Below are 26,341 nucleotides of genomic sequence, written 5' to 3' on the forward strand. Positions count from 1 at the left end.
TTAGGAAGCTAGTAGTTTTTATCACAGGTTTTTGTGTTGCCTTAATAGAAATCTTGTTTTGTGTGTTTGCTTCAATTCTTATAGGGAATTAGCAACTTTTTGACTCAACAGATTAAAAGATAATTAACAGTCTTAATTTAAAGTTCTTTGTTCACTGCCTTGCACCAGCCAAGATGCAGACCCACTGTGAATGTTGTTCTCAAACATGGGATGAGTTGGTTGATGTTTGTAAGCAGCTGGCAATCACCTTGACTACTGTCAAGTGGTTGGCAGCTGCTGATCAGTATTGGAACAGCTCCTGAGAGTTCGGTACTTGTGATATCTCTATCAGAGGCACCTCAAGTACTATCCTCTCCCATGGATCCTGTCTCCTCTGCAGAAAGTACATAGTTTACCCATCCACTTGGTTATGAGAGGCATATCAATGGTAGATCTAGGCCTCCTGTACAGGATAGAGGGGGACCAGGGAGGACTCAGGGTACTGTACTAATCTAACCAACAAGTTTCAGGTGCTGTCTTTCACTGAAACTGAAATGGTGCCAGTGGGACTCACTTAACCTGTTTTGGGGGTAACCTGTTTTGTCTGGTGTCAGGACGATGCAAATGCAAAAGGGTAGGGGTCTATTAATTGTCAGCAGTTCAAACATATGACAAATAATGGTACCCTTTAGGGAAATGGCAGCAAGGGACAGGAAAGGACACCAGGTGAACTCAATGTGTGTGCCTGGGGGCCTGATTCAACATGTTTAAGAGGCTATTCCAGCAGTCACTGAGGGAACAGGGTACAACCAACTGCAGACTGTGGCACACATTGGAACAAATGGTGCCTGTCTTTTGGGTTCTGGGGTCATTCTTAGGTCATTCTAGCAACTGGCAGAGAACATTGAGCAGACCAGCCTTGTGCGTCGAGTTTCAACACAGCTCCCAACTTACAGCATTGTACCCAGGACTAATTGTGGCCCATCATTTCTGAGTCAAGTGGAAGGACTGAACCACAAACTTTGAAAATTCTGTTACAGGCAAGGCTAAAACTTCCTGGAACTGCATCATAGGATTGAGAACTGTAGGGTCCCCCTAAATAGGTCTGGTATGCACTATACATCAGAGGCTGCTACTCAGGAAGCTGACTGTGTGTGGGCCACACACAAGGTTTTTTTAGATTAGGTGACTCTCCCTCCACTCCAGATAACAATAACTGTAGGAAACCCAGAAGTATCAGTATAAGATCAAAATAAATGTCTCCAATAGGTGAGAGTATTAAAATCCTAATGGTGTACTGCTGAAGCATTCACAACAGAGTGCCATAGTTTTAAGTGCTTAAGAGAAGCAGTGGAGCTCACATAATACTAGGTACAGAAAGATGGTTCAAACATGAAATTAATAATAGTGAGATTTTTGGGGAAAATTCAAGTGTGTATCAATACAACAGGCAAATGGGAAATGGAGCTGCTGTATTTGTCACAGTAGACAAGAAACTCAAATCTACTGAGTTAGAAGCCAATGCTGCACATGAGATTGTATGGGCAGGATTCAGTATCAAGGGTGGGCATAAAATGATAATTGGATCATCCTATTGCCCGCCACACTCATCTCTCGATGTAACCGGAAACTTTAGAGAAAACCTCAATTCACTTAAATGTAAGTTCCCCTGCCATACAGTACTCATCAGTGGAGACTTTATTTATCCAACAATTAAATGGAAAAATTACAGTTCTGTTAGTGCTGGGTGCGATAAGACATCCCGTGAAACATTACTAAATGCCTTCTCTGGAAACTACCTAGAACAGATAGTTAGGGATCCCACTCGTGATGAAAATATATTGGATCTAATGACAACAAATGGACCTGACCTCTTTCAGGATATCCATGTCAAAACTTGTTTCAGTGACCATGACACAGTTGTGACAACAGTGATTACCGAAGTAACAAGGACAACTAAAACAAGCAGAAGAATATATATGTGCAGTAAACTAGATACAAAATCAGTAGTGTCATATCTCAATGAGGAAGCTGAAACTTTCAGCACAGGTGAGGAGCATGTAAAGGAATTCTGGCTCAAGTTTAAAAGTGTAATTAGATAGGTATGAAACCAGTATAACAGTTCTCAATGGGAGGAAACTTCCATGGTATACAGTCACTGCAAAGAAACAGAGAGATGCTTAATAAAACTTGTTTGGCTGTCAAGAGAGGAATGTGTGATGCCTTTAAACACTACCATAGCAGGATATTTCAAGTAATCTTTCACAAAACCCAAAGAAATTCTGATTATGTGTAAAGGCTGTTAGGACACCAAAGTTAGTGTCCAATCCCTAGTGAACGAGACAGGAACTGAAACTGAGGATGGCAAACCAAAAGCTTAAATGCTTAACACCACTTAAAAATGTTCCTTTACAAAAGTAAACCCAGGAGAATTGTCCCAATTAAGTCCTTGCACCAATGAAAAGATAAATGAAATAAGTTTTAGTGTCAGTGGTGTTGAGAAATAGCTGAAAACGTTAAAACTGAACAAAGCACCAGGCCCCAGTGAAATCCCTGCCAGATTCTGTTCTGGATTTTTGGCTGAGTTAGCCCCTCTTCTCCCTATAGTCTATCATAGATCACTTGAACAAAAGACTGTCCCCAGTTCTTGGAAAAAGATACAGCCGGATCTTGATAAGATTTCAAAGTGATGCAGAAATTAGCAACTTTCTGAAAATGTTCAGAAATGTAAAATTTTGCTCTTCACAAAATGACAAAAATTGTGTATCCTATGAGCATAATTACTGTAGGAATTGGCCAACTCATACAAATACCTGGTTGTAACACTTTGTAGGCTTATGAAATGGAATGATTACATAGGTTCAGTCATAAGTAAAGGAGGTGCTAGACTTTGGTTTATTGGTAGAATACTGGGGAAGTACAATGAATCTACAAAGGAGATTGCTTACAAATCACTTGTGCAACCAGTTCTAAAATATTGCTCAGATGTGTGGGGCACATACAAGATAGTCGGAGAATGTCACAGAGATACCGAAGAAACTGAACTGGAAGACTCTTTGAATTTAGACATGAACTATCCCAGGAGAGTCTATTACCAAAGTTTCACGAACCGGCTTTAAATAATTACTCTAAGAATATACTACAACCACCTATGTATCACTCACATAGGGATCATGAAGAAAACACTAGAAAAATTACTGCAAGCACAGAGGCATTCAAAGAATCATTCTTCCTGCCGTCTGTATGTCAATGGAACAGGAAGACACCCTAATAACTGATACAATGGGACATAGCTTCTGCCATGCACCTTGAGGTCGCTTGCAGACTATAGATGAAGATGTAGATGTCTTCGGCAACCATAGCTGATTTTTTTTCTTTTTTTTTTTTTTTTCAAACATTCTAGTAGTGGTAAGGTTCAAACCAAGGACTGAGGATGTTTCTGGTTACTAGTCAAAGATGTTACCCCTAGACCATGGGTGTCAGACAAAAATTATTCTAGCTTGGAGGTGGCACTAGTGTAGGTAATGTTGCCTTCAAATTTTGCTGTTGCTTTATTATTATTCTATTTTTTTCATTTCCACTTATAAAAAGATGGACATTCTTTAAATTATAGCATACAAAATCAAACTACAAAACACAGGTTAAAAGAATATAATTGCATACTCTTGACATTAACTTTTCACAAGGTGGCAATTTGTCTGTGGAGAGTTCACCTACCCTTAACAACAAGTATTCATTGGACCTGTTAATAATAACTATGCAACACCCACATGAATTTCAGTACTGAATACATTTTACATTAACAGAAAGTGGTGGTTATAAAACTAGTACTTCCTGTTATGTGACACGTGATGAAAAAATTACACTGAAGAATTTTATTAGAAACAAAGCAATAAGTTTACATTGAATTTGATAATTTCCTTTAAAGTACTGTCATTGGCTAGCAATGCACTTATCCCAACATTGACTCCTCTCAATGTAAGGAATGGTCTCAAAATATTTTCCTGTACACAAAGTTTTAATTTCTGGGAAGGGCCACAAGTTGCATGGTGCTAAATCTGGTTATCAAGGTGGATGTGGAGAAACAGGAACGTTTTTTCCAACCAAAAACTTATGGATCAAAAGAGAGGTGCAGCAAGGCATATTGTCGTGATGAAGAAAGAAGCCATTAGTCCATTTTTCTCGTGTCTTTCTTCGTACACTGTTTCTCAAACACTGCAATATGCCCTTGAAAATTCCATGTTTACAGTTGTTCCCCTTGGGAAAAACTCTGGCCATCCTATGCTCTCAATTTAGGAAAAACATGAGCAGCACTTTGGTATTCAATTCTGACTGATGTACCTTTTTAAGGTGAGGAGATTCACAGGTTTTCCATTGTGAAGTCTGAATTTTCATCTCAGGGTCATGCACGTGGACCCAAGTTTCACTTCTAGTAACAATTTTGATCATTCAGTTTCTACAATCTGACATACAGTTTTCCTTCCGTTTATCACTTATCAAATTTTGCATTTGAGGTTAGTGGATGTCCTGAACATTGCTTGTCATCTACTGACTCATTTCCGCTTTTAAATTGCTCATACTGCTTGTAAACAATCTTAAAAGTTACAGCATTATTGCCATACACCAATTTCAACAATTTTATGAGTTTCTTTGGCACTTTTTTTGCAACTGGAAACTTAATGTTCATGCATTGTTTGAAATCCATGATGCATGACAGACATGGTAAACACAACCTCGTCCTAGTGTTTCTGGATGCTGACTGACAACTCGGAATATGTTCCAAATTGACAGTGCCTGTCTCAATGGATCAGGCTGTCAGTCAAATTACATGCAATGGTTGTGACATCAACAGCTGCTGCCAAACATTTCATTTACCATATTTTTTCAACACACCTCATAATTACATATGACCAATTAAAAAAGTCTGTGCGCTATGAACTAAAACTTAGCCAAACAACATGCTGAAGTATGTAGACTTGTAAAACAGATCATAAAAAAATGAAACAATTTGATTATTCAATTCAGCTATTTTGGAAGGCAGCTCCACCTTCAGATCGTTCACTAGAAACGAATAATAATGATAATAATATGAAAGCATAATCATGTTATCCCTGAATGTATAAATATGCCTTCTTCAGGTCTACAATACAAAGAATCTTGGCGTTGCTTTTGGGTGAGAAAGGGACTGAGAAAGAGCTTCAAATATTTATGCAAATAGGTTGTGCAAATAGATACAGCAGGAGTGGTGTTATAAATATGTATGAAAAAATAAAATAAAGAGAAATTACTGCACCAGTGATGCATCAGAATAATAAAAGATATACAGCATTAACATGTGATGGCCTACATTCTGAGAGCATTGCTCACGGTTTCAAGAATGCTAACGTAGGCATAGATTTCTTTACCATAGGTAGCCTAGAAAATAGGTTATGCCACAAAATTGAAAATAAATGCAACAAGTATAGTGACTCAGGAGTGAATAAAATAAACTGTAATAATTTTTATTTAGGACAAACAGGGAGTAAATTCATGATAAAGGTAATAGGGTTCGCTCCTGTGAGGGGAGGAGTAGTACACTGATGACACTTAAAAATGGAGAAGTGTAAGGAAGTTTAGGTAAGTGAAAGCATGGAAGTGTTGTTTTATTAGTGTGCTGTATGCTGACTGTGCCATATCTCCTGTTGTTGACAGGGCCACATCACACCATGAATTTGCTGTGCCGGCAGAGCTCCCACTGGTTGTACTACAAACAACCTACCTTGGGACGCAAGTAGCTCATTCTTCCACAAGATGGAGATAGATGCCTTCCAAAATATTTGAACTGAATGATCAAATTGTTTTATTTTTTTGTAATATGCTTTACAAGTCTACAAATTTTAGTATATTGTTTGGCCAAGCTTTAGTTCATAGGCCACAATGTTTCATTTATTGGCCATGCATAATTATAACAGCAAACACCACTTTATAATAGCAACTTTCTATTAATGTGAAACATATTTACTACTAAAGTTTATGTGGCTGTTGTACAGGTATTATTAACAGATTCAATGAATACTTGTTAAGTTTCAGTGAACTCACACTGACTAACTGCCACCATATAGAAAGTTAATGTCATGAGTATGCAATTATATTAATTTAAATTGTGTCCTATAATTTGGCTTTTTATGTTTGTAATTTAAAGAACTTAAGTCTTTTTATAAGTGTAAATGGAAGGGAAAAAATTAGGCTCAGGTTTTAATACTGATACTGAACCTTGTTTTGCAAGTTTGATGTTCTCTGAAGAGTGAATTTTTTGAAAATATTTTTAACACTTTAGTATTTTGTAACTTGATGTATAAAACACCTATCACCATGTATGTTCCTTTAATCTTAATAGCAGATATCTGATGATGGCGGTAGCCTAAGTGGCGCAGTAAATAAAGGCATTTATTTAGCTACCCAGACAGTATTATTCATGAAATATTTCCAAATAATTGTGGACTCATTCAAGAAATTTATTTCTTTTATTAATAAGAAATTTTGAGGCATGACTGATATTTGTATTTAGTTTGGGCTTTTGTAATTTGTACTTACTCTCTATATCTCTCATCTGCTGACTTTTCCAAAAGAGGCATGCCAGATAGAAACAGGATAATAAATGTTGTAAACAGTGGGGAGAGAATGGCTATCCACTCAATGCCTTCAAGTACATTTATAGAAATAATAAATATTCCCCACCATAATACAATCTCTCCAAAGTAGTTTGGGTGTCTTGACAGCCTCCACAGACCTGAAACACACAGAAAAAATACACATTATATACACAGTTTATATAAGACAAATTCAGAAATGAATTACAAATTCAATACTATTGTAGCATGTTGTCTTCACATTTTGAGTAACTGCTGATTTTCCTCTTCATATGTCCACTTGGTTATGAACTTTATATTTAATTTGGTGTTGTCCAGACATAATTTTTACCTCCAGTTCATTTTTTATGATGCAGATTTGTTTTTCTTAGAACATTCTAGAAATACTGTCTTGTCAACAGTTCCTAGGTCTGGTTATTACATATTATACATTCACTTCAAAAGATTTGTAGACATCAAAATCCACAATACACACAAACACCAAAAATATGCTAGCAATAAAATCAGTAGAGTAATTAAAATATAATTAGAACTTTTCATGTCAGAAAGTAACTCATTCTGAATCGTGCTTATGGTGGAAGATTTATTTCAATTTGCAATATGACACAACGTGAAAAACCTTAATCAACTGTAAATTTTCAGTTGTAAGTTAACTTATGTAATTGTTCCCATAATGAGGTTTAGGAAATGTAATTGTTGTTATTTTATACAGTGTAGCATGGTAGTGACCATGTGGAATAATCTATAGAGAAATGTGCAGGCACTATGGAGTCAGTCTTGTAGGGTGGTTGTATTTGGATTCTCTTTGGAGTCAATCAGTACAGAAAGTATTCTATTCTGCTGATTTATTATGTCAAATTTGATATATTTTTATGAGATTTGATAACATTGTGAAGATCAAACTAGAGTCAAGGGTACATAATTTCACTAACTAGTGTGCTACTTTTTTGTTCCTTCACACTTGATGCATCCATTAGAAATATAATGGAGTGAAGCAACACTGTCAAAAATTATTCTTACAGCAGCAAATAAGAGATAAGTGGCATTCTACTATGAACAGCTCAAATAATTTTGTAATGTGCTTCGAAAATAAGCTAGAAACCAAAGTACACAATTTGCTATTTTTCATCAACATAAAATTGTAGTAGAATGTTACATCATGAAACATGATTTCAGCACTTGATAATAATAATAAATATCAGAATTAAAATGAAAATTTCTGTAACATCTCAATGTATTGTCAATTAAATGTTATTTACAGGAAAGTAGTTTGAATTCCTCATTACAGCATAGTTTTATGTCTGATGTTCCACTGGTAGACACTTAATTGTGAACTGTAGACTAGTCATGTAGATGTCATCATTTAGATGTAGACAGCATATCATCTTAGTTTTCACAAGTGAGTGAGGTGGAGGAATTTTCCTAGACCTTGTTGAATGGAATATTTGGGCATTCACTTACAGTGATTTAGTGAAAACATTGAAAAACCTATCTGCTCTGAAAATAATTGTGATGCAAACAGCAAATCAAAGTGAGTGTTGTGCTATAATCTTACAAATAAAAATGGGTTAGTTAGTACAATAATCATCCCTAAATTCATTCCCTCCATTTTGAGAAACTGATCAAAAAAATATAATTGGATGTTGATGCTATAATGGCAGTAGGCCTACTTGACCTCACCACAAAGCATGTGTAATCCTGCATATTGCTGTCATAAAGTTACTGTATTCTAGAGCCAGAAATGTCACATAAGTGACACCACAATGTACCCATACCCTATAGTGACAAACATTATGTACACAATCTGTCTTCAAATCAAATTAATGGTTTCCACTGCATTTTCATGCTTCATCTGTATATGTGTGTATGAGAAAGAGGACCAATGGGGCACTTACATAAATAGGTAAGGTACACAAACTAAATGTTATCATCAGCTGACCATAGCATGAGACTAGCTGTTAATATAATGAGCAAATTCTCTCTGCATATGATCATATCCCTGTCACCCACACCATCACTCACACCAGCATAACTCAAGGGGTTCTGTAAGGATCAGTGCTTGGGAACTGCTGTCTATAATGTTTGTAAATGGCCTGCCCAGTGACATACTATGCAAAGATGTGCTTTATGTAGGTGACACAAGTCATACATTTTGGAAAAAATGTTGACATACTGAAACAACAACAAAAAAGAGTACCCTAAGTTATCAAATACCTGGTTTAAAGATAATGTCTTGTCTGTTAATTATGAAAAGATTGTGAGCATATTTTCAGAATAATCATTCTGCCACTGAGTGCATATCCTTTAAATTCCTCTGCATATATCTACATTTGAAATACACTTGAAAGAGTCATACTGAATATATTTGTAAAAATCTGTTATGTGTTATTTATTTGTTGTGTAAAAAAAAAGACTTGTGTTTCTGAAAAGTTGTTGCTTCAGTCCTATTATGCTTTCTGTCACTGTCACATAAGATATATCATTTTTGGTGGGGTTATTTTCCTGGAGCAAGACCAATTTTCATCATGCAGAAGATGACCTGCAGACACATGTTCAAAATTTTTAAAACTAAAATATCTTGTAGGTCTTGTTTTAAACAGTTACATACACTAATTGTCCCATACAATTGCCTTTTGCCCATCAAAATAATTATAAGAGATATAGACTAAGACAGCCTGTAGCTTAGCATAAAATATGCCAAGATTTAGAAATAGATATATCTATCCATATTTTATCATGTATATTTGAATAAATTGTATGTAGTAATATACAATATGTAACCCCATTTTTCTTCTAATTTGTCAAACCCCATTGTAAAAGAGATTTTTAAATTACTCATAACATCAATTGGATTTCAATATTTAGAGTTGTATGAGTAAATAAATAAAATATAAACTACATGAACAAGTCATATTCAGAACAAAAACACTTAAATCAATTTCTTTTGTAATTCTGTTTCTTAAAATATCCACCAGAACACAGTGACATTTGGGGAGAACAAACTGCAATTATCTTCAGTTTAGAAGTCATAATTTCCATCAGGATCACAAACTCATTCAACTCATTCTTGATCATTGCCCTCAATGGTCCCTCCTTGAAGTAAAAATAACTTTGGTCACACAAATTGGCAAAATACAATCAGGATTTGTTTGTTGTATCTGAATAATAATTCATACACATTGGAAATGACAATGTCAATCAAGGGTGCCCATACAATAGTTGTTACGGGGGCCTAGATCTGGGGGTATGGTATATTTTTAATATTTTGGAAGACAAATGGTGACTTGCAAGCAAGCCATAAAAATTTTTCAGATATAACCATGTTAAAAACCAGTGTAATACTGACTTTTGAACCATTTTATTGAAAGAAAAACAACTGAATACACTATATTTTTCCTTTCCCTGACAGCAAAGAGAGAGAGAGAGAGAGAGAGAGAGAGAGAGAGAGAGAGAGAGAGAGAGAGAGAGAGAGAGAGAGAGGGGGGGGGGGGGGGCTGAGGGTGGCAGACTGTCCTGCCCATAGGTTTGAGCATCCTTGGTGGCAAAGTTGCAATACTACAATATTTTTGAACAATTTGTTCTTTGGATAGTCAGATAAGGTCATAAAAAAGAATACAGGACACAACTTCTTTAAGACTTTGATCTGATATCTGAATGTATATAATGATTCCATTATGGGAATGACCCATCCTTGTCAGAGCCAAAAAAACTGCATGTTGAGCATCAACCCCTGAAATTCTAATCAAATAAGTAGTTCAAGATGCTGCTTTCAGTGGCTAAGCGATGAACATGTTCTCTAATGACATGACATGTGAGACTTTACTGCAGTCAGAGTGACTCACTGTCAGCCACAGCCAGATTTTTCTCAGCACTTCTCAGGGTAACTTAGATTTACTGCCTTAAAATTTTCATTTTTAGGTTAAAAAGTGCTGTTTGTATGATTTCCTTCTAATAATGATACACATCAGACCAAGTGAGTTGTCTGTCATTGCATATTTTTACAACTGAAGCAAGCACCCTTTTGTTTATCTTTCACTACTGAATGTGATGGTGATGAGATTAAGTCACTGGAGTTAGTTTTGAAAGAAATAAGATTAAAATTCCCTCTAATTATACTGATTTAGGTTTCACTGGCTTCTCTAAATCATTTCAAGAGTATAGGAAGATGGTTCCTTACATCGCCAATAGAAATTTTCTTCCTCAATTTTTCTGGACACAAGAGAAATCAACAACAAATTTAATTTTAAGTTTTATAAGCCTACAGTCCAATTTATTGATAATATGGTCACAAGAACTATCTGTACTTCATGTCTGGTTGGATACATGTTACCCTACACCATGATGTACTTGATATGTATAACAGTTCATATTATTATTTAACAAGTGATGGATTTTTTTTTAAAAATGAAAGTATTTTTATGAATACTGCATTTGTTAAGTCACAGTTCAAATCAGTCTTAATTATTGGAATGCACTCAGAATGTTTAGCATTTATCATGGTTCTCATTTTATTCTGTGGTAAGCCATGTCACTATTAAATCACAAAGTGATAATTCAAGTCCTTTCCAGAATGACTTTTTCACTCTGCAGCAAAGTGTGTGGGTATGAAACTTCTTAGCAGATTAAAATTGTGTGCTGGACTGGGACTCACTGGCAAGTGCTCTGACAACAGAGGTACCCCAGCTTTACTTCCACAGCACCTCATCTTCTACTTTTCAAACTTCACAAATGTGCAGTAGAGTGAAACATTCATTCTGGAAATAATCACCCAGATTGTGGCTGCTCCCAGTCTTTGCAATATCCTTTCTTGCAGAAGTGCTAGTCCTACAAGTTTCACAAGAGAACTTCTATGAAATTTGGAAGATAGGAGACAAGGTATCAGCAGAAATAAAGCTGTGAGGATAGGTTGTGACTCATGCTAGAATAGCTCAGTTGTTAGAGCATTTGGCTGTGAAAGGCAGGTTTGAGTCCCATTCCAGTACACAGTTTAACCTGCCAGGAAGTTTCATTACAGTTTTTTGTTCCACTCTCTTGACACTAGCAATGTTCAGTCCTTGCTTTAGTCCCATGATGAAATGCATTACCCTTGCTCACACTATTGTGTTTAGAAATGTATTACTTTTCTTAAGTCAGCTGGAGGTCTGGTCACTTTTATCACGGTGCTGATCCGGATCTTTGAAAATCAGTTGAATCAGTTCTGCACAAAACCAGTTGTGTATGTGTTTTCTCACACCTGCTTACTTAATATAGAATGATTCTTTACAGTGAACCATATGGAACTCCTTTACTGCCCAAGCACTACTGTGTATTGTCAAAAGTGGACTATCAGACCTTTTCTGCCAAACAATAACAGTAAAATCAAGTATGGGAAAATTCACTGAACTGAAAGTCTGCAAAAGACATTTATCAGAAATCAGAATACAAAATTTTTCAAAAGACCTAGCAAACCAAAGCTGGGATGAAGTTTATAGAGAAACAAATGCAAATGTGAAATTCTCCAATGTTCAAAATTATTTAAACAGAACTTTGAGATGACAGTTCCAAAAGTATCCGCAACAGTATCAGTGTCTCATAAAAACAAATAGCAGGTATTAATAAGTTCTCTCAAATCCTTAAGTACCTCAGTTACATGAAAAACAGCTATAATGAGCCAGAGCTCTTACATTTTTATCACCGGTACAAAAAGTGTAGTAGAAAGGTGCTGATTGTTGCAATAAAGCAGTTTAATGAGAAAATAATACACAATGCAGAGAATAAAGCAAAGCAATTTGGAATGTCATAAAAAAGGAAACAGGGAGAGGAAAAACAAAGGATTAACAACGTACTGATGACAGAGTAGGATAAAGTAATAATTGATCCACATCACCTGGCTGACTATGTGAATGGCCAATCTTCAAGTATTGTGGTGTAGTTACATCAGAAATCAACAAGAAATAAATAGACAACTGTAAATAATTATGCATAAAGTACAATGATGTTACTACCAACCACAGAGTATGACATCAGTAAAACTGCACAAAAACTAAAAAATAAAAAGTTCACAGAGTTAGATGAAGTGCCAATGTGTCTACTGAAACAATGCATAGAGGGTATACAAGCTCCCTTAATAAACATAATAATTTGATCCCTCCTGTCTGGGAAATTTCAGAGTATTTAAAATGGGCTGCTAAGGAAAGGCACTGTGAAGACACAGAAAATTATCAACCCATTTCCCTGCTTTCTCCATTCTCAAAAATTATAGAATAAAATATGAAAGGCAAATTAATGAATTACTTGAACAAATACAACCTTCTAAGTGAATCACAGTTTGGTTTCTGAAGCGATAGAGATACACAGTCAGCTACAGCAGAATTCACAAAAGTGTTACTTGATGCTTTTGACAAAGATGAGTGTGTCACAGGCATATTTTTAGAACTTTCTAAGGCTGCTGACCATAAGATTCAACTAAATAAGCTAGAAGCATTAGGAATAAGAGGGACAGCTAATGACTGGTTCCAATCATACCTAACAAAGAGTAGAGGTAACAGGTACTTCAAATAAGTCTATTTTTTTAAAATACTTATCAGAACCAAAATACATGAATAGAGGAGTTCTGGGTAGCATTTTAGGACCAGTACTGTACCCAATATACATCAGTGACTTTCCCAGTATTGTTAGTTATGGGGAAAGATTTCTCTTTGCTGATGACAGCTATATTATAGTCACTGAGAAAACAAGAGAACTCCTTCCTGAGAAAGCAAATCAAGCCCTCAAGGAAGTTTACAACTGGTCAATAAGTAAGAAAGTGACATGGACCATAAAGAAAACAAATACCATAATTTCATTTTGAAGAGTGAAAATATAAATATAATGAAGGTGGCAGTTCTAAAGATAGTGTAAAAAGTGCAAAATTTCTAGGAATGAATACAGATTTTCAACTGAAGTGGCGTGAACACACAAACATGCTTCCAAACAGAATGTCATCAGCATGTTATGCCCTTAGAATCCTGTTGTCAATGTGTAACCCAGTGTCTGTTAATTACATACTACTCATACAGTATGAACACTCAATTCTTAGCTATGGCATTCTTTTCTGGGGAACAAATGAACAATTTTCAAAATTTAGAGAATGGCCACAAGTATAACAACAAAAACTAGCAGTCACACTAATTGTAAAGATCTGTTCAAAACAGTGGGGAATTTAACTGCCCCATGTGCGTAAATTTACCAGTGAGTTGTGCACATCAAAAATAGCATTGATAACTACTTGCACAACAGCTCTGTCCATGACCATGGAACAAGATCTGGACTGAACTTACATTTACTAAGAAAGACTATACATAAAACTCAAAACAGCATTTTCTATCAAGGAATAAAACTATATAATAAATTGTCAAAGGAGATTAAATACATTGCTAAAAGAAACTTATTTTAAAAAGCAGTTAAATAGTATCTGTTATGTAATACATTCTTCATCTACATTTACATGGTTATTCTGCAATTCACACTTAAGTGCCTGGCAGAGGGTTCATCGAACCATTTTCATACTACTTCTCTACCATTCCACTCTCGAATGGCGTGTGGAAAAAGGAACACCTAAATCTTTCCATTTGAGCTCTGATTTTATTATTATGATGATTTCTCCCTACATAGGTGGGCGTCAACAAAATATTTTTGCATTCGGAAGAGAAAGCTGGTGATTGAAATTTCATAAATAGATCTCGCCACAAAGAAAACTGCCTTTGTTTCAGTGACTGCCACCCCAACTCGCGTATCGTATCAGTGACACTCTAACCCCTATTGCGCGATAACATGAAACGGGCTGCCCTTCTTTGCACTTTTTCGATGTCCCCCATCAATCCTACCTGGTGAGGATCCCACACCATGCAGCAATATTCCAGCAGAGGATGGAAAAGTGTAATGTAGGCTGTCTCTTTAGTCGGTTTTCTTGCATCTTATAAGTGTTCTGCCAACAAAGCGCAGTCTTTGTTTTGCCTTCCTCACCATATTATCTATGTGGTCTTTCCAATTTAAGTTGCTCATAATTATAATTCCTAGGTACTGACTCGAGTTGACAGCCCTTAGATTTGTGCGATTTATCATATACCCAAAATTTATCGGATTTCTTGAAGTACCCATGTGGATGACCTCACACTTTTTTTTTTTTTACACATTCTGTACACTGAAGGATTATTTAGATAACACACAGTAGGGGTTTGGTAAAATAAACACTAATAACTAATAATAGTGATAACATAATATACAACATTCGACATAACAATTTCCCACTATACTTCTTCCCTCCTTTTCCCTTTTCTGGAGAAACTTACTTTCAAAGCTACACAGTGTATAACACTAACACCTTATTCACATTATGAACGCAACATCTCATTCATTACAGAGGTATGCTGTTTCAGTTTTTCAGGCTAGCAAACGGGGAGCTGCAGTGCACAAAATAGTCCTGACATCAGCTGATAGTGTGCGTAGTCTTATGAAACAATGTGTGTATAGTGTGCGCAGTGTGTCCAGTGACTGGAAGTGAGACATGAATGAACAATATAGCATTAGCCTCTTTAATTCTAATAACTAATTTGTAAAACAGTTCTGCACCCTAAGGGGCAAACCGAATGCAGTAGCACTGTTTTAAACAGAGTGGCCTTGTATTTGGGACTGTCGAGGCCTCAGTCTACATCCAGCCATCCTGATTTAGGATCTCCTTGGTTTCTCTAAATTATTTCAGGCAAATGCCAGGGTGTCCCTATTATAAGGCTATCGTTGACTACATTCCCCACCCTTATCTTACTAGACCTGTATGTCTGTAGATGTCTGTATATGCGAATTACTTTATTTTTGTTGTTCTTAAGTTGTAATACAAAGACATGCTCAATATCCTTGTAAAAGAGAACTATGATGAATAAAACTACTACTACTAGTACTACTACTACTGCTGCTGCTGCTGCTAGTAAAGTACATACATTAAATGAGAAAATGTACATAACAAAAAGTGTAGTATCATCTGACAATGCAGTCTTACAGCTTCCTTCTTCATCTTAAGGAACTTATTTTTTTTAAAACGAATGTGTGATGAAAAGTCATATTCCATTAGATTATAACAGTGTACACAATCTGTGGAACTCCCAAGGGGCAGTCTCTCTCTCTCTCTCTCTCTCTCTCTCTCTCTTTCTCTCTCTCTCTCTCTCTCTCTCTCTCTCTCTCTCTCTCTCTCTCACACACACACACACACAGAGTAAACATGGGTGAAATTGTAATGGTAATATCAGTTTAATGAAATTTCATTACAAGAAATTCAGTTTATATTAATGAACACACTAGACATATTCAACCTCAAATAGTCTGGTTTATTTGATCAATGAAAATTAATAATGATACATAATTTACTGTTGATTATTTTTGTTTCATAAATTTGATGAATATCATGTGGTTTTAAGAACTGATATACAAATAAACTTATATATCAAATAAAAACTAGAATATTAAGTACAGACTGTCCATAATTAAAGAACCAGTTTCAAAACACTGTATAAAGGAAACCACTGCTTGGAATGACATCAAATTTGAGCAGCATACTATTGATGCAGGGGAAATGTCACGAAAAAAATTGAGCAATAGATGGCACAGTATGTTTATTAATGCAAATGGGATCAGCTGCAAATGACAGATGAATTGCAATATGACAGCTGTGGTTTCAGTGGCACATTACACATCTGTACTGTTCAGTGTGCATGACTGCACAAGTTTAGTAGTCAGCATTTGTCTGGAATGTATAAAAGTATCTGTGGTTAAACCAGTGCATAATAAAGGAGATATAGCATCTCCAGATAACTATCGACCTATATCATTTACACCAAAACGTAAAAAATAATAGAATACTGCATGCTTAAACATATGAGTCAATGAAACTTCCTGGCAGATTAAAACTGTGTGCCCGACCGAGACTCGAACTCGGGACCTTTGCCTTTCACGGGCAAGTGCTCTACCAACTGAGCTACCGAAGCACGACTCATGCCCGGTACTCACAGCTTTACTTCTGCCAGTATCCGTCTCCTACCTTCCAAACTTTACAGAAGCTCTCCTGCGAACCTTGCAGAACTAGCACTCCTGAAAGAAAGGATACTGCGGAGACATGGCTTAGCCACAGCCTGGGGGATGTTTCCAGAATGAGATTTTCACTCTGCAGTGGAGTGTGCGCTGATGTGAAACTTCCTGGCAGATTAAAACTGTGTGCCCGACCGAGACTTGAACTCGGGACCTTTGCCTTTCGCGGGCAAGTGCTCCACCAACTGAGCTACCGAAGCACGACTCACGCCCGGTACTCACAGCTTTACTTCTGCCAGTATCCGTCTCCTACCTTCCAAACTTTACAGAAGCTCTCCTGCGAACCTTGCAGAACTAGCACTCCTGAAAGAAAGGATACTGCGGAGACATGGCTTAGCCACAGCCTGGGGGATGTTTCCAGAATGAGATTTTCACTCTGCAGCGGAGTGTGCGCTGATATGAAACTTCCTGGCAGATTAAAACTGTGTGCCCGCTCCGCTGCAGAGTGAAAATCTCATTCTGGAAACATCCCCCAGGCTGTGGCTAAGCCATGTCTCCGCAGTATCCTTTCTTTCAGGAGTGCTAGTTCTGCAAGGTTCGCAGGAGAGCTTCTGTAAAGTTTGGAAGGTAGGAGACGGATACGAGCAGAAGTAAAGCTGTGAGTACCGGGCATGAGTCGTGCTTCGGTAGCTCAGTTGGTAGAGCACTTGCCCGCGAAAGGCAAAGGTCCCGAGTTCGAGTCTCGGTCGGGCACACAGTTTTAATCTGCCAGGAAGTTTCATATCAGTGCACACTCCGCTACAGAGTGAAAATCTCATTCTGGATATGAGTCAATATTTGAAGGATAATGGTATACTTACCTCCTCACAGTATGGTTTCAGATCCAGCCTTTCTACTGTCAAAGCAGTTGAGAGGATGGTGGCAAAAATATACAACTGATTTGAAAATAAAGATTTTATCTGTGCAGCACTGATGAATATCAGGAAAGCTTTTGATATGGCCTCCCATAACATTCTCACAAAAAACTCTACCATTACAGAGTGAAAGAGATTGCTATGACTATGCAGTCTTACTTGGACAACAGAAAACAGTTAGTTAAGTTAAATAATGAAATATCTTAATGTCTTCCAGCTGTACTGGGCATACCTTAAGGATCTGTTCTTGGACCATTCCTTTTCATTATTTACATACATTTACATAACTTATTAACAGTTGTACCATCTGATGCAGTGCTATATGCATACATCATAACACTCATCACATGTGGTACCGACTTTGAAAATGTGCAACACAGCATGGCAGTGGCAAAGGAGGGATGTACTAAATGGCTTGAAGCAAAGGCACTGCAGAAGAATGATAGTAAAACTGAAGGTACTGTATTGAGTGTGAATGCTCCCAGTCATGATAACAAAAGAAGCAAACTGTCAGGATTTGAAAGAGATCAAAAGCTCAGCTGGGATACTCATGCAGGGAAATTATGTGGCAGACTAGAATGTGTCATCTATCTGCTGTACAAGCTGAGGGGCAGTATCAGTAAAGAACTACTATTATATGCATATTTTGCATTCTTCAGTGTGCTAGGCTTGCAAAGACTCATAACAGTTACAAATGTCTTGGTCCTGTCTACTTCAACAAATTATGTCAAAATCCCTATTCAGTGCCAGTGAGTAATTTCGAGATGGATGACAAGTAAAGTAATTTATTCTGCTCAAGAGTTCCTCTAGTGTGTGTCAAGTGACCCACATTTCTTATCAGAATGAGCAATAAATTAACCACAAACTTTACAAATACCACACTGTGTAACTATTTTATTACTGTTTCACATACTTTTTGTTAATTATCTGTTTAATTATTCCATATCTTTTTCATTCACTTAACTATGTAGTTCATTTATCTTGTAATAATTCTGTTAGGAAACTTTATGCTGTTATTGGCATTGATTTAGATATGTAGTGTATCTATCTTAGCTTATTTTCTTATAGCTAATGACATTGGCCCAAGTTTGTGTTATTATTATTATTATTATTATTATTATTACTGTTTTTATTACTGTGTGAACTTTGATGACACCGATTGAATGTGAATACGCTCCAAGGTGACATAAAACTTATGTATTTGCGTTTGTAACAGTTGTGGTACTGTTAGTTAGGTAAGCTCATCCATCATGGCAAGGTCACACATCATTGAATGGAAAAATTGGTTTTTAATATTTCTGTTCGCATGGCCATCTTCCATTAGTTGTTCTGTGGACAAAAACTGCATACAAAGCAAAATGACATCAGTTTGTAATTGCCCTGGGGTCAAAACCACAAAAAATCAAAATGCCATCTGTTTGTAATTGTTGTGAGAATGGCAAAAGACGAGGAAACAGCATGTTCTACAGCAAATTGTAGTATCTCTGGGGTCACGTTCAGAATGCATTGCACAATGTTTCCCTTGAATTCACCTACATATGTAATTGGAGCACTGAACATAACATCTTTTAGATAACCTGACAGTCTGAAATCACAGGTGATCTGGATGGCCAGACTATAGGGAAATGATGACTGATATTACTAGCATTTCTGAAACACCTGTGCAGCAGCAGCTGCACTGGCTGCCCAATGTGCGGGAGAGTGCCTTCTTGTATAAAAATGATCCTAGCCACTCATCTACATTGTTGAAGGGTTGGAATGATGTCGGAGCACAAACGACTCTCACAGCATTTACTTGTGATGGTACACATAACAGGACCCACAGAACTTGTCTCCTTAAAAACATAAGGCCCTACAATAAATGACACCATCAACATGCAACATTGCAGAATGAAGAGGTACCGGTTGATGTCTGGATTTTCCATTGAGCATATTCTACAATTCTTCATATTGCCCTGTCCTTGGATATGGAAATGAGCTTCATCTGTCCATGGAATGTTCCATGGCCATTCATTGTCCACTTCCATGTGAGCAAGAAATTCTGGATTCAATTTTTGTCTTGCTGACGGGTCCATGAACAAGTGTGACTTTGTATAGATAGCAATGCAGGATGATTCATAGGACTGTGCTCACAGGCATGTCCAACATTCGAGCAGTTCCCTTCGCACTGCATGTCTGCATACCACTGATCGACCCCTGAATTGCTGTGGCAACATCTTCAACTGATGTTTGATCAAATGCTTTCCTCCCTCAGCTACATTGCACTTCAAAAGAGCTTTTCTTTTGGAAATTTGTAACCATTTTCTCCAGACCCTTAGCAGACATTGGACCAATGCCATTTTTAATACCCTTGAGTGTCCAGAACTTCTGCAGGGCTACTGGCACACAGTCACCATTCTTGTAAATGAGCTTCACCAGCAGCTTGCGTCCGCCCCTGGTAGCTGAGTGGTCAGCACGACGGACTGTCGATCCTAAGGGTCCGGGTTCGATTCCCAGCTGGGTTGGAGATTTTTTCCGCTCAGGGACTGGGTGTTGTGTTGTCCTAATCATCATAATCATTTCATCCCCATCGACGTGCAAGTCGCCGAAGTGGCGTCAAATCGAAAGACTTGCACGAGGCGAGCGGTCTATCCGACGGGAGGCCCTCATCACATGCCATTATTATTATTACCAGCAGCTTGCGACCTTTCATGGAGACAGCCATGCTGGGCATCTTGGATGTAAACTGGGGGACAGCAGTATGGCGCGCATCTGTTGGTGTGCGTGTTCTGACACTTACGGTGCCATCTTTGATCTTTGGTCAAATTTTCGTTTTTTTTTTGTTCAATGACATTTCCTCCTATGCTGTTCAAATTTGACGTCATTCTCAGTAGTGGTTCTACAGGGCATCCGGGAAGCTGGGACGAATATTGAGGTGCTATAGAACCTACAAAATTTATTGAAAATGTAATGATTTTTTACAAACCCATTAAGTAGCTTCTCCCCCTTATGTATGAAAAATTATATTCTCCATATGGATCACCCAAGGACGCAAAGCAACGAGCAATGCATTCATTGAAGTTCTCGATGACGTGTTCACAAACATCTGCCGTCGCATGGTGTTTCGTTTGTGGTATGGTTGGGTACGCTTTACGCTTTTGATTTCTCAAAAAAAAAAAAAGACAAGGCGAAGACCGCATGATGTGGCATTCCTGGTTGCCACAAAGAGGCAATTTTTTGAGAAAACTTTCCATTCAGCAGGGCGATTGTTTCACGGGATGTGTGACATGTGGCATCATCTCGCTGAAACCAAAAATTGTCATTTTATCAATAAGAGGGAAAGCTCAATCAGAAAGCATGTCTAGACAACGGTCGCCGTTCACAGTGACGGTAGCTCCCTTGTCATTTTCATAAAAGTATGGGTCGATCATTCCTCCTGCCCAGAACCTACACCCACACAGCCGTGCGTTGTGGATGCATCTCATCTTCCACAGTCACTCGCTGATTTTCGTCCTCCTAAATTCTGCTTATTGACATACCCACTGAGGTGGAAGTGCATCTAAATTGGAAAAACTATTCTTGTTATGAAGTTCTCGTTCTCCTCTTGTAGAACCAAGACACACTGAGAAAATCGATGTCTCTTTCCATGCCCTGCAGGCTTCAACTCTTGTGTAAGTTGAATCTTGTACGCATGCATTTTCAGATCTTTTGAAAGGATTTCATGCAATTATTGAGCTCGTCAGCGAACCAGTTTTTTGGGGCTTACGGTCACATTGTGACACACGACAGCAATGTTTTCATGTGTTCGAACAGAAACGGTCGTTCTGTTTTCAAACTTTCTCTTTCTGTTCTCAAACTTTCGGATCAACTTCCGAACCAATGATTCGGTTGAAGCAGCATTACGTCCGAGTGTCTCATGCAATTCACGAACTGTTGACGTCGGATTTTCACTGTTTCTGTAACAACTTTTTATCGCTTGGATACGTTTCTCAGTTGTCAACAATGACGAAACTAAACATCAAACAACAATGCTCACCACACAAAAGCTATCAGGCAACTAATGGGAAGGATGGCAGATAACAAACATGAAAAAAACCACGGCTGCAAACCATCATACGAGAAAATGGCATACAATCCAAATTCGTTCGTACTTCCTGGACACTCGTTATTTCTACAGCATTTTGAAACTGGAACTTTAATTGTGGACACCCTGTACAAAAAAATGTAAAGCTGTTTGACAAAATTAACACTGTATTATTATTGAAGAATAATGTTTATGAACTCACCATCATTACACCATTTTCCTTTGTTGGCTGGATCTTGCCTAAAAGAGAACTTTTGCAAGTCTGCATAGGTTTCTGCCAGGAGTCCAATGACAAACAACCCCGTACCAGCGGAGTCAAGAGTTGTCATTGTTTTGGGAGAGTGTGGGATGGCATGCCGAGGTGCGTTGATAAAAATAACTGGCAGGCTAACAACGAACACCCAAACAGCCTAAGAGCAACAAGGAAACAAAACAATAAATTTCTGGCTTTCAACTTAAAAATACTACTTATCACTTTAAGATTATTATACTACACTCCTGGAAATTGAAATAAGAACACCGTGAATTCATTGTCCCAGGAAGGGGAAACTTTATTGACACATTCCTGGGGTCAGATACATCACATGATCACACTGACAGAACCACAGGCACATAGACACAAGCAACAGATCATGCACAATGTCGGCACTAGTACAGTGTATATCCACCTTTCGCAGCAATGCAGGCTGCTATTCTTCCATGGAGACGATCGTAGAGATGCTGGATGTAGTCCTGTGGAACGGCTTGCCATGCCATTTCCACCTGGCGCCTCAGTTGGACCAGCGTTCGTACTGGACGTGCAGACCGTGTGAGACGACGCTTCATCCAGTCCCAAACATGCTCAATGGGGGACAGATCCGGAGATCTTGCTGGCCAGGGTAGTAGACTTACACCTTCTAGAGCACGTTGGGTGGCACGGGATACATGCGGACGTGCATTGTCCTGTTGGAACAGCAAGTTCCCTTGCTGGTCTAGGAATGGTAGAACGATGGGTTCGATGACGGTTTGGATGTACCGTGCACTATTCAGTGTCCCCTCGACGATCACCAGTGGTGTACGGCCAGTGTAGGAGATCGCTCCCCACACCATGATGCCGGGTGTTGGCCCTGTGTGCCTCGGTCGTATGCAGTCCTGATTGTGGCGCTCACCTGCACGGCGCCAAACACGCATACGACCATCATTGGCACCAAGGCAGAAGCGACTCACATCGCTGAAGACGACACGTCTCCATTCGTCCCTCCATTCACGCCTGTCGCGACACCACCGGAGGCGGGCTGCACGATGTTGGGGCGTGAGCGGAAGACGGCCTAACGGTGTGCGGGACCGTAGCCCAGCTTCATGGAGACGGTTGCGAATGGTCCTCGCCGATACCCCAGGAGCAACAGTGTCCCTAATTTGCTGGGAAGTGGCGGTGCGGTCCCCTACGGCACTGCGTAGGATCCTACGGTCTTGGCGTGCATCCGTGCGTCGCTGCGGTCCGGTCCCAGGTCGACGGGCACGTGCACCTTCCGCCGACCACTGGCGACAACATCGATGTACTGTGGAGACCTCACGCCCCACGTGTTGAGCAATTCGGCGGTACGTCCACCCGGCCTCCCGCATGCCCACTATACGCCCTCGCTCAAAGTCCGTCAACTGCACATACGGTTCACGTCCACGCTGTCGCGGCATGCTACCAGTGTTAAAGACTGCGATGGAGCTCCGTATGCCACGGCAAACTGGCTGACACTGACGGCGGCGGTGCACAAATGCTGCGCAGCTAGCGCCATTCGACGGCCAACACCGCGGTTCCTGGTGTGTCCGCTGTGCCGTGCGTGTGATCATTGCTTGTACAGCCCTCTCGCAGTGTCCGGAGCAAGTATGGTGGGTCTGACACACCGGTGTCAATGTGTTCTTTTTTCCATTTCCAGGAGTGTATGTACCATTACCCCGTAACAATCACTTTAAAATATGGACGACTGCATTTTATTTGAGTGGAAACAAAATTTAGGTTGCCAATGCCGAAATCTGTCACAAGATCTGCTTGCACTAATTCATATTGTTCTTGTTTATGCTATGTCCTGATATAGGAACATATTAAAAAGTTAGCCATTGCATTATATTAACTTAGAAATGGGGCTGTTCAGCTGTAGGAGCTGGATTGATGTTAACATCTTTCATCTCATTAATGGTAAGAAGTAACTTATTATTAATGCCTAATTTACTGAATACCGTAGGCTACACTGAAATTAAAAGATAATGTCAATAATTGCAAAATGATTAAATGAAGTAAAATTTGGAAGGAAAATAATATAAACTATGATAATTCATCATAAAGACACATCCAAATTTTACAAGCATCTACTATTTAAACCAGTTACCACTGATGTTATCATTAAATTCACATCAGTGACCATGAAACGAGTTGATGAGAGATCCACTGCCTCAGCTCAATGCCCGCATGTGAGTTGCAGTAACGTACTCAGAGCTCGGCAAAGTACTTCGAAGCATGCCACAATATTTAGAACTCTAATCCCCATCAGTGACTTCAAATAGCATTTCTTTTCAGTGATGTCCCTGAGAAGTCTCACATTACAGAGGATGGATTAATTCTGAAATTTGTCACTTCTTAAACCCTTTAACTACGGTTGAATTCTGTGGAAGTCCACTGCAATCGAGCGTTACATACGGTGGACTGCTGTAGAAGTCGGCTGGGAAACAGACGTTCCCTTCGACGAACTGCTGTAGCAGTTGGCATTGAGATGATCATTCTCTTCAGGATACCTCATTATGATTGAGCTCAGAATATGTTCTAAGATTCTAATGTTCTAAGATTCTACAACAAATTGATGTCAAGGCTATTGGACAGTAGTTTTGTGGATCACTTCTGCTACAGTTATTAGGGTTCCTTCCTGTTCCATTCACGTATGGAGCGTGGAAAGAATGATTGCTTGAATGCCTCTGTGCCTGTAGTAAGTATTCTAATCTTAACCTCACGACCACTGTGTGAGCGATACGTGGAGAGTTGTAGTACATCCCTATAGTAATCATTTAAAGCCAGTTCTTGAAAATTCGTTAAAAGAGTTTCTTGGAATAGTTTACGTCTGTCTTCAAGAGTCTGCCATTTCAGTTCCTTCAGTATCTCCGTGACACTCTCCCATGGATTAAACAAAACTGTCACCATTCGTGCTGCCCTTCTCTGTATATGCTCAATATCCCTTCTTAGTCATATCTGGTACAGGTCCCACACACTTGAGCAATATTCTAGGATGGGTCGCACAAGCGATTTGTAAGCATTCTCTTATGTAAACTGATTGCACTTCCCAAGTATTATACCAAAGTCTACTACCTACTTTACCTACGACTGAAACTATGTGATCATTCAATTTCATATCCCTACAAAGTGTTGCACCCAGGTATTTGTATGAGTTGGCCGATTCCAACAGTAATTATGGTCATAGGATACACAATTAGAACTAGTAATAGTGTTCCATAGATTTCGTGTTTGTTTCGAATACAGTCAGAGAGAGTCCCTTTAGTCAGCTGTAGTGCCAGTAGTGCTAGCGTTTGTTTTGAATACAGTCCAGAGACAGGTAGCACTTATTTTCATTGTTTTCAACAAGAAGTGTCTAGCAACCACAGTTTCATCAGCTATCAGCCGCCTTTAGTGAATTGGCAGTCTAGTTAAAAGTTGATTAACTCTCTATAGTAAAGTGATTTCTTAGGATGGATAGGATGTGTGACTGCTGTGTATGGACGCAGGAGGAGCTGGCCACTGTTCGCGAACAGCTGAACGTGTTGATGGCCGCGGTCAGCCATCTTCAGGCTGCTGCCTCGGAGTGTAGCGGTAGTGAGGAGTCTGGAGCGTCGCATGGTACACCCCAGGTGTTACATGCTTCGCCCACGGTCCCTGCTGTCGAGACATCTTCCGGTTACCGGGCGCGGTTGGGCCACCCTCTCCCCAAGGGGGGTGGTGGGTTCAGCAGCGTTCGCGGCGCACGAGGCGGAGGGTCAATGTGGAGGCTGGCCGTATGGAATCGCCCGCTCTGCCTGTGAGTGGACACGTGGCCGCTCCTTCAGCAAGGTCCGAGCAGGCACACGGGGGGAGGGGTTTATTAGTGATTGGGAGCTCCAACGTTAGGCGGGTGATGGAGCCACTTAGGGAGATAGCGGAAAGGTCGGGGAAGAAGGCCGTGTTCACTCTTTCTGCTTGCCGGGGGGTCTCATCCGAGATGTGGAGGAGGCCCTGCCGGTGGCGATAGAGAGCACTGGGTGCATCCGACTGCAAATTGTTGCTCATCTCGGCACCAATGACTCCTGCCATCTGGGTTTAGAGGTCATCCTCAGTTCATACAGGCGGTTGGCGGAGTTGGTGAAGGCGGAAAGCCTCGCTCGCAGGGTGGAATCTGAGCTAACTATTTGTAGTATCGTTCTCAGAACCAATCGCGGTCCAAGTGGAAGGCTTAAATCAGAGGCTCAGACGATTCTGTGGAGATCAGGGGTGCAAATTTCTCGACCTCCGCTATCGGGTGGAGAAATGTAGGGTCCCCCTAAATAGGACGGGCGTGCACTACACGCATGAAGCGGCTACAAGGGTAGCGGAGTACGTGTGGAGTGCACCTGTGGGTTTTTTAGGTTAGAGAATTCCCTCCCTAGGCCCGACAAGACGCCTCCTGAGACGCGACAGTAGTAGGCAAAACGCAACAGTAAACTGCAGGAGCGTCTATAGAAAGGTCCCAGAG

General features: G+C 39.3%; 1 protein-coding gene and 1 non-coding gene across 3 annotated transcripts in view; both read right to left on the reverse strand.

The window, feature by feature from the left end:
- Window positions 1–26,341, reverse strand: part of LOC126188066 (uncharacterized) — a 411,581-nt gene that overhangs the window by 11,159 nt on the left and 374,081 nt on the right. For both annotated transcript variants that reach the window (XM_049929511.1, XM_049929510.1), the window contains exons 4-5: window positions 21,823–22,030; window positions 6,553–6,748 (exon numbers count right to left, since the gene is read on the reverse strand). In XM_049929511.1, the coding sequence (XP_049785468.1) occupies window positions 6,553–6,748; window positions 21,823–22,030 (404 nt within the window). The remainder of the gene's footprint in view (window positions 1–6,552; window positions 6,749–21,822; window positions 22,031–26,341) is intronic.
- Trnas-uga (transfer RNA serine (anticodon UGA)) lies at window positions 16,530–16,604 on the reverse strand. Its single transcript has one exon. It is a non-coding gene; the product is annotated as a tRNA-Ser (tRNA).

The sequence above is a fragment of the Schistocerca cancellata genome, chromosome 5, assembly GCF_023864275.1.
Source record: "Schistocerca cancellata isolate TAMUIC-IGC-003103 chromosome 5, iqSchCanc2.1, whole genome shotgun sequence".
Taxonomy (NCBI): Eukaryota; Metazoa; Arthropoda; class Insecta; order Orthoptera; family Acrididae; genus Schistocerca; species Schistocerca cancellata.